Source organism: Notechis scutatus, chromosome 1 (assembly GCF_049901735.1).
Source record: "Notechis scutatus isolate UNSWTSFEM ecotype Mainland chromosome 1, rNotScu1.2, whole genome shotgun sequence".
In the NCBI taxonomy this organism is placed as follows: Eukaryota; Metazoa; Chordata; class Lepidosauria; order Squamata; family Elapidae; genus Notechis; species Notechis scutatus.
Genome location: NC_142009.1, coordinates 97,340,379 through 97,354,271, shown reverse-complemented (window position 1 = coordinate 97,354,271; position 13,893 = coordinate 97,340,379). Strand labels below are relative to the sequence as shown.

At 36.2% G+C, this 13,893-nt stretch overlaps 1 protein-coding gene across 2 annotated transcripts in view; it reads left to right on the top strand.

Annotated features, from left to right (window-relative positions):
* The window catches only part of NCOA7 (nuclear receptor coactivator 7), a 73,689-nt gene that overhangs the window by 16,283 nt on the left and 43,513 nt on the right, over positions 1–13,893 (top strand). For both annotated transcript variants that reach the window (XM_026666071.2, XM_026666069.2), the window contains exons 2-3: positions 5,603–5,725; positions 9,082–9,326. In XM_026666071.2, coding sequence (XP_026521856.2) covers positions 5,676–5,725; positions 9,082–9,326 — 295 coding nt within the window. In that variant the 5' untranslated portion in view covers positions 5,603–5,675. The remainder of the gene's footprint in view (positions 1–5,602; positions 5,726–9,081; positions 9,327–13,893) is intronic.

The following is a 13,893-nucleotide window of genomic DNA, read 5'->3' as shown; positions in this document are numbered from 1 at the left end:
AACCCCCAGCTCAGGCAAGAAAACTGAGGATGCCAAACTCTGAGTAGAAATCCTGGGAAAGGTGTCAGAATAATACTTAGAAGGGACCTTGGGGTGAACCCTATACCTTTTCAGAGAAATGGCTGTCCAGTCTTTTCTGAAAAACTTCCAGTGATTGAGCACCCAGAACTTCTGGAGACAGGCAGTTCCACTGGTTAATTGTTCTCACTCACAGGAAGTTTCTCCTTAGTTTTAGGTTGCTTCTCTCTGTTCAGTTTCCATCCATTGCTTCTTGTTTGCATTCTGCTTCTTTGGAAAATACATTGTCCCCCTTTTTTTGTGGCAGCCCCTTAAAAGCCTGTTGCCTATCACACTCTTGAGTAAAGCATGTGAGCCATTTCCTCCTTTCAGTGGTCCATGAAAGTACATTTATAGTATGCAGATAATAAAGTCAAAAAAGGTGAACAACATTTTTACAGAACTATAGATAAGTTGAGGCTGGGTGACAAGGAATGGCTGGGAGGGGAGGGGCCAGGCGAGGCACCCCTTGATGTGAGTGACATTGAGTTGGCCACGCCCATCCAGTCACATGACCACCAAGCACGCCCACCGAGTCACATGACCACCAAGCCATGACCACCAAATAAGCCACGCCCACAGAACCGGTAGTAAAAAAAATTGAATTCCACCACTGTTCTTGATATACCTGAGATGAAGTGGTATTAGGCTTGAAACTAATGCTTGGCTTTCTCTTATATTTTTTTTAATTAATAGAATCAGAAAAGAAGTAGACTCAAACAGGGCAAAGAGCATGTTGGGCACTAGAGGAGGTCTTTACTGGTACTGTGGTACCCAAATTGGAGATCTAAGTTGCTGGGCCCTTATAGAGCTAGATAGTTCTTTATCTCCTGAAAAGAGGGTAAATTATGGTCCAGTTAGCTAGATAGTGATCTAAACCAGGGGTTTTCAAACTTTTTCAAGTTGCAGAATCTGTTAGTTAAAAAAAAATCCTGGAAACCTACTCAAGAGGCAAAGCTCTAAAAATAAAAACTTGGTTGCGTTTGAGTGAACTAACCTCATGAAGTTGAAAATCCTTGATCTAAACCAGGAGTCTCCAACCTTGGCAACTTTAAGCCTGGCAGACTTCAATTCCCAGAATTCCCCAGCCATCTGATCCCTGATCTAATCCATAGTTGTACATGTTATTGGACAACAGTTCCATCTAAACATACCCAAGACATAATGATCATAAATTGTGAAATGGTGTTGTTGCAATTACATTTATTATTGAACCATGGATGCTTACTTTTCAGGCCACATTCTGCCTACTAACTATACGTGGTTGTTTCTGAAAAGTTTTAAGCATTCTAAACAAATAATTTTGGTCAGATTTCTTATGGGCTCTACCAGGAAAATTAAATAAGAGCTGTTAACTTGGCAGCTGCTCTCCAGATAGGGATTTTGCAATGTAAAAGGTTATTCCATGAAATTTGAATGTTTTAAATTTCAGAAGAAATTTCCTTATGACAAATAATTAGCATGTCTGAGTGTTTGGAAATAGAGAAATTACAGCCTTGGGGTATTTCAAGGGTTAAGGAAATAGGGATTGCTTAACAATATGACATTTTCAATCAGTGTCACCTTCTTGAAATCTGTAATTGTTTAACTTGTGTGTTTGCTAGTCACCTGGTATTAAGTCACTGATCTCAGATCTCTTTAGATCTGTGCATAGTCCTTGACTTACAGCCATTTGTAAGTAACTGAAGTTACAATGGCACTGAAAATACAGGTAGTGTACAACAGCTCATTATGACCAATCAAAGTTACAATGGCACTGAAAAAAGCGACTTATGATCTTTTTTTCACACTTAATGATCATTGCAGCATCCCCATGATCATCCCCAACATGTTTCAAGCACGGTGGCTCATGTGGTTAGTACTGGATTGGAGGTTAGGAAGCCCGTGTTCGAGGCCCGAGTGCTGCCATGGGGTAGGGTGAGCTGCAGTCCTTTGCTCCAGCTCCTACTGGGGACATGAAAGGAGCCCCCAATTGGGCGTCCTCTGGGCAACGGTGATGTCACTGGTTAATTCTTTCAACCCGGAAGCGTTTTGGTGCTTCTGACATGAGTATGATGCAATTAACCAAACTTGATAGCATAATTAGTGCAGACTCATCAGTGTAGAACATCTAGTGCAAGCTCGGAGAGCACTAAGGACCATATTTTTAAATGTGAAAATACCTTTCCTGTTAAAAAGAAGCAAAGTGTACTATGGATTATCCCTTATTGATTAGTTATTGGAACAAAGTTATTATTATTACAGTATGTTCCCTTTGCAGTTGATTTAGATCAGTGATGGTGAACCTTTTTGGCACCGAGTGCCCAAACCGGAACGTGCAAGCACGTGTGCTTGCTAGAACACCAGAAAACCGAAGACCAGCTGGCCAGTGCATGCATGCCTGTTTTTTTGCCCATTTTTCGGGCCATTTCTGGCCTTTTTCAGGCTGTTTTTGGCCCCAAAACAGTCTGAAAAAGGCCTGGAAATGAAAAACAGCCTATTTTCGGGCCGTTTTTCAGGCCGTTTTCTGGTGCTCCGCTACCCATGAACACCAGCTGGCTGGTGCACCAGAAACCAAAAGAGCAGCTGGCAATGGTGCGCGTGCCATAGGTTCACCATCACAGATTTAGGTTGATTTAGAATGATGTTAATATGGTTCCATGTTATTTTTTTGTAGTAATGTCAATCTGAGTTCATGCTGGTGAGAAAAATGCAATGTATTAGTTTTTAAAATTAAAAATGAAGAAGAAAAAAATTAAAAGAACATAAAATTGTGTGATCCTTGGCGCTCTCTGACTTTGATTTTTTTTCTTGCATACATTTCATTACCAAACTACAGTAGGTATCATCATCAGTGTAGAATCCTTAGTGCAGAATCATCAGTGCAGAACATAAAACCTAGAGCATAAAACTGATTTATGTTCATATGAATAGTGCACAGTTCATTGACTTTGGATTTACCCATCAAAATGTCTTGCAAAAAAAATGTAAGCAAAAAAGTATGCTCCATTGGGTTCAGTTCGGTGTTTTTTTTAAAGGCTTTGTCTGTCTATTGAAGCTGTTTGTCTCCTTGGATTTTTCTTACCTTCAAGACAAATTACTTCAATTGTAACTTTGAGAAATAGCAGCATCCTTGTCTGTTCCCAAAGTAGCTGTCTAACAAACTCTCCACAAGGTGTCCAGGCTGCGCTTACTCCTTGACTTCTCATTAGCCTAGCAGTTTTTCTTGAGCATCCAGTCTTAATTAGATGGCTGTTTTGCCTGGAGAAAGAATTCAGTCAGTTGTGGTGTACTCTTGATCACAGAGTATTTCCCTGCTCCCTTCATTTGAGACAACTACTGTATTTTTCTTAAACTGCAGGCTCATAATAATAACAGATTTGTTTGCTTGAAACGGATGTCATGCCTTTGCTGATTGGAGAAAAGGGCCATAAGAATATAGGCCGTTCATACAGTCAAGTAACTACATTTGCAGAATCCTCAGATCCCCCATGTGTAACTGAAAAACAACAAGAAACTTCACAAGTATTGTATTGGCAACCCCATGACTAATGTTTTTGGTAGCAAAATGCAAATACATTGCAACCATCAACAAAAGAAATGCCATTGCCTAAATATACCGAACTTACTTGTGAGGTTACTGCTTTGTTCTTCAGCTACATGTGTGAGATTTGGGATAGTAACCAGCTGTACCACAATTTTCAGAAACTTAAGTTTTATTTGAAAAGGGGGGAAAAAAGGAGGGTTTTTTTTTTGTGTATTTCAGCTTTGGAAATAATAAACTGACCTTACTGAGTCTTCTATTCTGTTTTAATTGTTTCTATTTTTATGCCAGTCTTGCAGCTTCCAGATGTCAGTCAAATCTCCAAACCTGTTTTTTGGGTACTATCAGGAATCTGCTCTGATGGTAGTCAGGGAAATAAAACTTGCTTTTTATTTTTTTATTTTTATGAGGCAATTTAGTGTTTTGTAGAATCATAGTTGGTCTAATGAAGATACTGCCTTAAAAGAGATTCCAGGCTTAGACAACCTTGAACTACGTCGACTAAGATTGGACTTAAGCATGATACATAAAATCATATGTTACAACATCTTACCAGTTAATGAATATTTCAGCTTTAACCGCAACAACACAAGAGCACACAACAGATATAAACTTAATGTAAACTACTCCAAACTTGATTGCAGGAAGTACGATTCAGCAATAGAGTGGTCAATGTCTGGAACTCACTACCTGAATCTGTTGTCACCTGCTCAAACTCCCACTCCTTTACCCTCAAACTAACCTCTATTGACCTCAACCCATTCCTAAGAGGTCTTTAAGAGGCGTGCATAAGCGCACAATCGTACCTACCGTCCCTGTCCAGTTGTCCCCAATTATTAGTTCCTATTTCTTGTATTTAAACTTATGTTTATTCTTGTTTCTGTTGTATTGTAAGCTTTTGACAAATAAATAAATAAAATAAAATAAATTTTGGATCCTTCTTGGTACCCTTTGCTTTCCTTCCAGGCAAACTTTTGCTTTTTCAGAATGAAGATAGCTAAAGTTGATACAGATAGTCTTTAACTTATGAGCACCTTTGAGCTGAAAAGTTCTGTTGCTAAGTGAGACATTGGTTAAGTGAATTCTGCCCCATTTTACGACCTTTCTTGCCACAGTTGTTAAATGAATCACTGCAGTTGATAAGTTAGTAACTTGGTTGTGAACTAAATCTGGCTTCCCCATTGACTTTGCTTGTCAGAAGGTCATACAAGGGGACCGCGTGACCTTGTGACATAAGTCACATTTTTCAGTGCCGTTGTGACTTTGAACAGTCACTAAATGAACTGTTGTAAGTTGAGAACTATCTGTATTGCCACTCTATCCTGGTTTAGCTTAATTTTTTTTCTTTTTAATTTAGTGTGCTAATGATTGGAAACACAAGGGGTCCAGCTGGAAGAGCAGACCTTTTCCATTATAACTGTTCATTTTTGGGGGAGGGAGACAAGTGTCAAAATACAATCGGCAAGTAGAAACATCAAAATCCCACAACTCTTTGGGAGCATTTCTTCTTTCCAGATTTCATATGCATGTCATCAGGCAAACATATAATACTATATGAATTTTATGACTAAACTCCAACATGTTCCTGAGAATTATTAGCTGTAGAGTATTTAATAAATTGTCAAGATAAAGGAGCTTCAAGAGTAACTGTGCTGTGCATTCAGGTAATTGCTGAGGGACCTGGAATGAAGTCCTTGTAAAATACTTTTAATTCATAAGCCTTTCATTCATTTGGTAGCAGATTTCATAGATGCCTTCATAAAAGAAGCTCCTATGTATCTCTTGGGCCTAGAAGGAACAGAGATAGAACATTTATTTCCATACAATGAACTGAGCCCGGGCAGTTGTTTTTCTTCCCTTTTTTCTTTTCTTTTTGTTTTGGGCACAATAAGTTCTTTGACATGTGACTGGCTTTTTCCCAGGTTAAAATGTACTTGCTGCGAGACTGTGTGCTGTAACTTCGCAAATAAGTCAGATGTTGCCAACAGATTAGTTTATGGACTTTTTTCTCCCTTAATGCAGGGACTCTGCCTGGAGATGAGGCACTAACTGGAAGCCTTTGCCCCTTTTGCTGGTACCTTTTTTACTGGTTGTTATGGAGACCAAGGAAGAAAAAAAAGAACGAAAACAAAGCTACTTTGCCCGGTAAGGATTGTTTCAGTTTCTTAAGTATGAATGCTCATTTTCCCCGTCTTCTGCTTTACCTATCATGATGTTCGGACTTGGTTTGCTGGAAAAAGTGTCATGCTGGGTTTTGTCTGTGATACCTTATGTCTGTATAATATAAAGCACATTGAAATTTCTTTCCTTTAATATATATGCTCTATTGGGGCATCCCATTGAAAGTAGAATCAAGTTGCTCCAAATTTATTTGATTTTAATAGCAGTGTGATGGATTCAAAACTGCATTATTAGTTTATTCTATTACTTAGCTGAAATAAGTTCCATTGGGTTTACTGAGGTATATTCTCAGATAAGAGGGTACGTTATTGCTGTCCAATAATGCAAAGCACAGGTCATTGTACAAAATTGGGCAACACACAAAGCAAATTATTGTTTAGTTCCCAAAGCCTTTATCAGTGCTTAACATGATTTTGCAAGAGATTTACATCTGTTTTATAAACCGAAATGGTCACGCTTGAAGTCAAATGTTCTAATCCTATAAATTCTATTTTAGAATTAATAACTCAGACAGTCCATTATTACATTGCTGTTATTATTATTGTCCATATAAAACACTCAGAAACTAAAACAACTATGAATAATTTTGATAAGATTTAGAATATTAATAGAATATTAATTTGTTTCATTAGAGATACAGCATTAGTTGGGAAAGGCCTCTATTATTCACATCAGTGGGTGAAATATTTTATTAAAACATTTGTTTCCATGTCATTATGCTTATTGTGTTTTGGTTAAATATGCTTGGGACTATGCTGCTGTGTGCCCATAAATACGATTTGGTGTTTACCCAAATTTCCAAAAATCCATTTGGAAGAATTATGACTGCTCTTTTGTAATTCATGAACAATGAATTTTGGTGTTAATTTTTTTCTCCAGAAATGCCCCAAAATGATACTCAACAATTTGGCACATTAAAGTATATTTACATTTAAATATGATTAATGGCAAAATGATATTGTTTGAAGAATATCCTTCACAGATAGCTCTGACAACTATGGTTTGTTCTCCAATCTCAGCAGCCATGTGGTAGAATAAATTTCCATAGAGTGAAGGAAACTCCTTTCTTATTACAGTTTAGGGAACAACTTAGGTATCCATGCTTATGAATTGGTTCAGTTGTTTTACCTGTTTTATATGTTGGGTGATTTTAATTGTTCTAAAATGTATTGACTTGTTGTTTTAATGATTGTTTTAATAGTATTTCTGCTGTTTTATTAGATCTCTGTAAGCTGCCCAAAGGTGTTAAAGGAATGGATGCAATATATTGTTTTTCCCTTTAAAGAGATAGTTTTTTTTCCAGTTGTTTTTAGTATCAGTAGGGAAGAAAGGCAGTGGAGATCTGCACCATCTTCAGGTTAAATGTCACATATTTTTACAGACTATTTAATTGCAGGATATTAGTAGAAACAGAGGGGAAATCTGTGATTAATGTTGCTGAAAGAATATAGTGGCATTGCATGTAAAAAACACAAAATAATGTTACATGCATTGAACGGGAACAAAAGAGAAGAACATTAAAAATTATCCTAGAAAAATTTAAAGTACCTCATAGATGTAGCGGGAGTTTTAGATCTGGGCGGTAAATTGTGGACTCCATATTTCTTCTATCCCTCATTATGGTTGCAAGCAAATATGAATAAACAGTTAAGATGGGAGAATTATATTACTTTCTTTTCATACATTTGCCCTGGAGGCCAAAGTTTACTTTACCTCCACAATTGAAAGTCCCTACAGATTTTGTCTGTTATCCAGGTTTCTGAGACCAGATTAGGCATATTTAGAATGTCCTTACATAAATCTGTATTTGTTCTAATTTTTTAATGTTTTATTGCATGACATTAATTTCTGTCCCACCACAAAATTAAAGACTTTTGGTAGCAAATAACAACAGTTTAAAAAGTCTCCAGTGTACTATATAGGCGCTGAAGACATGGTTCTGCCAGTGGGCCTGGGGAACCCAGAGAAGGAAGGAGCCCATTAAATGGCTCATATAAATATGTGCTGTTGCCCAGATGTGGGTGGGTGGGGGTATTGTTTTATTGTTTTATTCTTATTTTTATATGATGATTTTATATTTGTGTGAGCTGCCTTGAGTTGCCATGGTGAGTAGGCGGAAATAAATAAATAAATATGCTTAAGAACAACCATGATACTAATGATCATAATGATACACAATAATATGAGAGCCAGTTTAGTGTAGTGCAGTATAGTGGTTAAGGTGCTGGCCTAGAAATAAGAAGAGTTCTTACCCTGATCTTGCATTAGGCATGAAAGCTGGCTGGATGACTTTGGGCCAGCTATGCTCTTTCAGTCCAACCTACCTCAAATGGTTGTTGCTGTGGGGGAAAAAGGAGGAAGAAGTTTGTGTTCACTCCCTTGAGTTATTTATAAAATAATAATAAAGGGAGGATAACAATAAATACAATTCAGAATAAAGTCAATCCTAAAAACAACCAGAGCCAATATACAATACATCATTGTGATAGTCAAACTAAAACAAACTGTCTGAATGAACTTTATCTTTTACATCTTCCAAAATATCATTTATGTTGAGACAAGTCTAATCTCTAAGGAAAGGCTGTTCCATAGCATAGAAGTACTGCTGGAAAACTCTGTTTCCACCCCTTGTAGTACTTTGTACTAGTAGAGGGATCATCTATTTATCAGTAACCATATTTTGAATGTTGTTTTGTACTAGTAGAGGGATCATCTATTTATCAGTAACCATATTTTGAATGTTGCGTGCACTTCGGATTATTGATCTTGGAACAAATAAAAATACTGCAGAGCTGGAGTGACTAAGTGCTTCAATAGGTGTTTAGGAACACGTAGGGGCATGAGTGCATTCCTGCTAAAAGTTAATGAAAATAGCTGCATCTTTTTCCAGTTTTGTATGGGCTGTTTTGGGGATATTCCTGATACATCAGTTGTGGAAACAGATGTGGCTGTTTTAATGAGTCACAGATAGGTATCCCCGTGTATTCTGAAATACCTGTTGCAATGTTAATCCAATCCATAATTTTCTTATCCTTGCTATTTTACATTTTTGGAATGAGTGGTTTTGGCATGAGAACCATATGGTAGTGTAGAATCAAAAATAGCCATTTGATATTATCAAATGTAAGGAAGAAGAACATATAGCACTACAACCAGAAGAGACTGTGAGGACCAGTTATGGATAGATTCTTCAGCAAGAAGTATGTGTATGTAATAATGGATAATTCATCAATAGTAAATTGCCATTATTCAACCATTACTTTTATTCCACTGTTCTTTCCTATATGCTAAGTTTGTATTTCTTTCTTTTTTTCCTCTAGTTTGAAAAAAAAGAAGCTTGCTAAACAAAATACAGATGTGCCACCTCCAAACACCTGTGGAACTCACACCTGTAAAACTCAGACTGGAAAAAGTGATGGGAGCAAAATCATTTTAGAACAGACAAACAGTTCTCAAGAAAACTACAAGCATTCTGCAGAAAAGGAGGATTATGAGAAGAAAAAGAAAAAGAGCAGTCAACCAAAGGATATTAGGCGAACTGATCTTAAACGATACTACAGCATTGGTGAGTTTAATGGTTCATCCACACCAATGCTTTGCCATGATTTCTCTGTCTCAGAAGTGGCAGGAAATTGTCCTGGCATTAATTGAGCTGACCCTCAGGGTGACTCTAATGCACCTCTAAAAGAGGGATATGCCATACTTGGTTTTTCGTAAGAACACTTTGTTATTTGTAAGAATAATGATTGGCATTTTAACTGGCTAAAACTCAGATGTCAACAATTCTGGAAAAAGCCAATCCAACTGCCATAAAGAATGGTTTGTAATGTCCAAATGTTTTTTCTGCTTTTTTCTCTCCAATCGCTGGTCTACCTAATGACTACTAGATGGCAGCAAAGTCTTAATCTCTTTCCCTCCCTTCTACCACATGGTCACCTGGTTTTGTGCACCCCAGATGCAACTATCTCATGCATTTGCCTAATTCTGAAAGGACAATTAGAAATAGCTGAGATGTTTGGAAAAGTTTCAAAACAATAAATTAGGTGATGTAATTTGCTATTGGATTTATATAGCATATTGCTAGCATAATTAATATGCTTAGCATATATGCTGCAGCACTACCACTTGACCCTTCAAAAGGGCATTGTGTCTGGGATACAAACATGTTAAATATGATAATACAGATGATGAAATTTCTGCATAACTAAGTGGCTGACAGAAAAATAGTAAATTTGTAAATTCTATTTTTATATTTCATTTTTTAAAAATCTCTTTACTTTTGCAATTAAAGCAGCACAGGTTGGAACAGAGAAACATGTAATATTGTTGGTATCTTATATTAGCTGTTGGTTGATAAATATTTCAATTTTACCCCTAGTTGGTTTCTTATCAGATGCACTGACCTTCCGCATTGACTGGATGAGTATAGAAATAATATATAGAAGAGATAGAAATTGATAGATAGAAATTAATTGATTGAAATTGAATCTAGATAAGTCTAAAAGTTTGGTAGTATCTAAGGAGGCATTTCCTTTCTCAGACAGATGTCTTCTTCTCAAGTCTGCACTTTATGAATTCTGTCCCTGAGTGTGTAAGTCACTATGGGGGCTAGGCATGTTGCTTTTATCTGTGAATAATTTTTGCATCTTTTCTTGATGAGAGCTATTCTGGCTACTGCTACCCATATATTGTAATCTCCCAGCTAAATTATTGTAGTGAGACCTATAAGGGTATGGCCTTAAAGCCTATCTAAAAACTGCAGGATGTCTAAAGTGTAGCAACCAGCCTTTACAATAGTTGTATATAACATCTGGTTAAATTGCACTGGCACCAGTTGCCTTCCAAGCCAAATTCTGTCAAAAGCTTCTTTGTCTCAAAAATGATCATAATTGTTTCCCAGAATAATATCAAATTGTTGCATCCTTTCTTTTGCTGTGGAAACAAGATTCCCTTATGCATAGAAATAATCGTTATTTTATCCTGTTCCTTATGCAATTGATAGGTCATCAATTTATCTGATTTATTGCTTTTTTCAAAGTATGTTTGGTAAATTCAACTTCCTGTGGATCTTGTTTATATCCAGTAAATGTAGTTGATTTCCTTATTGCTTTATCTTTTATACTAAATCTGAAATTGAGTTACGTTTATGCCTTGATTCGAATTGTTTCAGATTATTCAGTAATGTATCCTTCTGTTTTTGTATGGCTTTATTTCTGTTTGATGCAAGTGAGATAAATAACACTTTCACAAATGCTAAATTAGTAACCCATATTGTAGATATGGGTATATACATAGAGAGATAGAGAGATAGTTGTTTATATACAAATATACAGATACATACTTTAATTGAAAATTATTTACAGAGTTAAAAGCTTCAGAAAAGTAAAGAATATAGAAAAGTAAAAAAATACAAAAGGAAAGATAAGATAGGAAAGAAAGAAGAAAAAGTGAATGATTTAGAAAAAGGTAAGAAAGAAAAGGAATATTTAAATAAGTTATTTCTGATCTTCTTTGAAGCAGTTACAAACATAATTAATACTGTTTCCACTCTCCTCAACTTGTACATAGGGAGACATTAAATAGAGATTAAGCTGATTTGGAAGAAGCTCTTTAATTCCTAGTAAGAGTACAGTTTAATAGCTATAATAGTATTATAATTGTAAATTATTACGATTGTTCTTCTACCTAGTCTTAATAGTTACTGGATTATGACCTGAATAATTAGGAGTTGCCACTGATTACTAATGAGTTAGAAAGCTAATACATGCCTATTGTTGAATTTGTTTTATTAATTCCAACTCTTCTAATTCAAGGAGGTGGTTATTACTGATAAATTCTTGTATGTAGCTCGGGTCCTTTGTCCTTAAAAATGTCTTCATCCATATGTTGTTCCTTAGACTTAGACTTGGAATAACTTTATTGTCATTTTGAATATACACTAATTGGCAAACATTACAATGAAATTTTGTTGCATACAGCTCTCAAAGGGTTGCCACCTCCAATATACATGCTACATAAACATGACAAAATAAATAAATAAATACAAAATTATGCATAAGAGCTGCACTCTGCAAACAACAAACTTTTCTTTCTGCTGCCCAAAATAAACCTGTCTGGGGTTGATTAGGGATAGGGCCTTTTTGGTACTGTAATAGTGCCAGTCAGCTAGAATTTCCTCCTTAGTCTGTCTGCACAACTTCTTCTTTTCCACATTTAAAGAAGAATCAGAATATATTCTGAATACGTTCTATTTTCATTCTTTCCCCCCACAGTAGCCACGCCAATTTTGCTTTTAATTGTTTTCCCTATTTGTTTTTCATTTACTTTGTGATTCATTGCTCTAATGTTGTGATTGTTTTGATGCTCATTCATGGTATATGTATTATTGGGTGGCTCTATTCTTGATCTTGATTTTATTTTATTTATTTTTATTTATTTGATTTGTCAATCGCTTACAAGATAATAGGTATAAGTATAAACATGAGTAAGAATACAGGAAATAGGTATGAATAAATGGGGACAATAGGACAGGGACGGTATTGTTTATTGGTTTGATTGGCCAATTACCTCCCTAGTCTAACATTGGAGAGCATTTTAAAATATTATAACAAGGAATTGGCTGTACAGATTTTGACTGGCTGATGCATTATAGGAAGGCACACATTTTAATCATGATATGTTCACTAATCCAAAATTGTTACATATAAATAGAGTTTAGGTTCACCTCTTGGATTAAGCTGCAGACAAATTACTCTGTAGTTTACAATACTGTGATGTTGAAGTTTTGCCCCAGTATTTCCTTGGTCTTTTGTCCCTTTGGTGAAGAGCTTTTAAGCAATGTAGCAGGCTTCCTGTTTCTATTCCTTTCTTATTTACATCTAAGAAACCTGCTACGCATCCAGGAGTAAAGGACATTTGGCTCTTGGCCTCATACCACCTGCCCTCTATTATCTCTGGTAACCTTTTAATCCTTCTGGATTCAGCTGGGAGGGTCTGGCATCCTGGCTGCCTTCTTCAGTCTTTACATTCTAAAACTTGTTTCTCTCCTGCCTTGTTGTAAATGAGCATATGGATAGTGGGATATGCATAGAGGTAAAAATGGACTGATAATGTTCTTGAACTTTTCTGAAATCATTATTTTTCCATATTGTGCCGTAGTCCTCCTCCTCCTCCTCCTCCTCCTCCTCCTCCTCCTCCTCCTCCTCCTCCTCCTCCTCTCCTGTCTCCACAGATTAGCCAATAATTATCTAATTATATAATTAGAAACATAATTTTCGTAGGGAACTACAAATCATTTCAGTCACTTTTATCTTTTTCTACCACCTCACATTTTAATGAAAGTTGTTAATGTCTAAATGTGCTTGCAATCACCCTGACACTTTACACATCCCACTGGTTAGCATTTTCTCCAAGATGTTTTAGTATAAATTCTTCTCTGAGTGAAGTAAGTCGGAAGAGGCGCTGTTCAATTTTGACCCCTTTTAGAAGAAAGACTTGAATATTGTCATAAATATAACAATGAATTCTGCAGCACCTAAAGCTATCAGAGATACACTGGTGTAACACCTTAATGAAGGAGACTTGGTTTTGAATGGATACGTTTTAATGTGATTGTGGCATGTGCAACCATGGACTGGAATCCACTTCATCAGTCATGTAATATGGTTGTTACAGGCATTGATTTTGAGTGTTTGTATATGAATATACACCAAAGTATGTAGAAATAAAATCTCTGTGGGGTAAAAGAAACGTATGGTGACATTGAATGCAAAGCTCAAATCTATGCACAATAACTCACAATAACAGGAATAAGAGATTCTATAATTTTCCAAATCTTCTTGTGCTACATTAACAATTAGGTTTTTGCCGAGTCCTGTGAGATTTTGCACTAATTTAGTACAGAGCAATCTAAAATTAAGAATTAGGCTTGGTTGCATTAATTTTCCAAAGATACCAAAAGTGTAGAACAGCAGGTGGAGGATAAAAACTGATCTTGCAGAAACAGCTGATCGTGATCTATATTCTAGCTTGAAAACTGTTAGAATGCAGTCCATCCTAGGATAAACAAACATGCAGCATAAGTGAAATTTAGTTTTGACAGTTTACTTTTGTTGCTGCTTGTTGGAGAACTT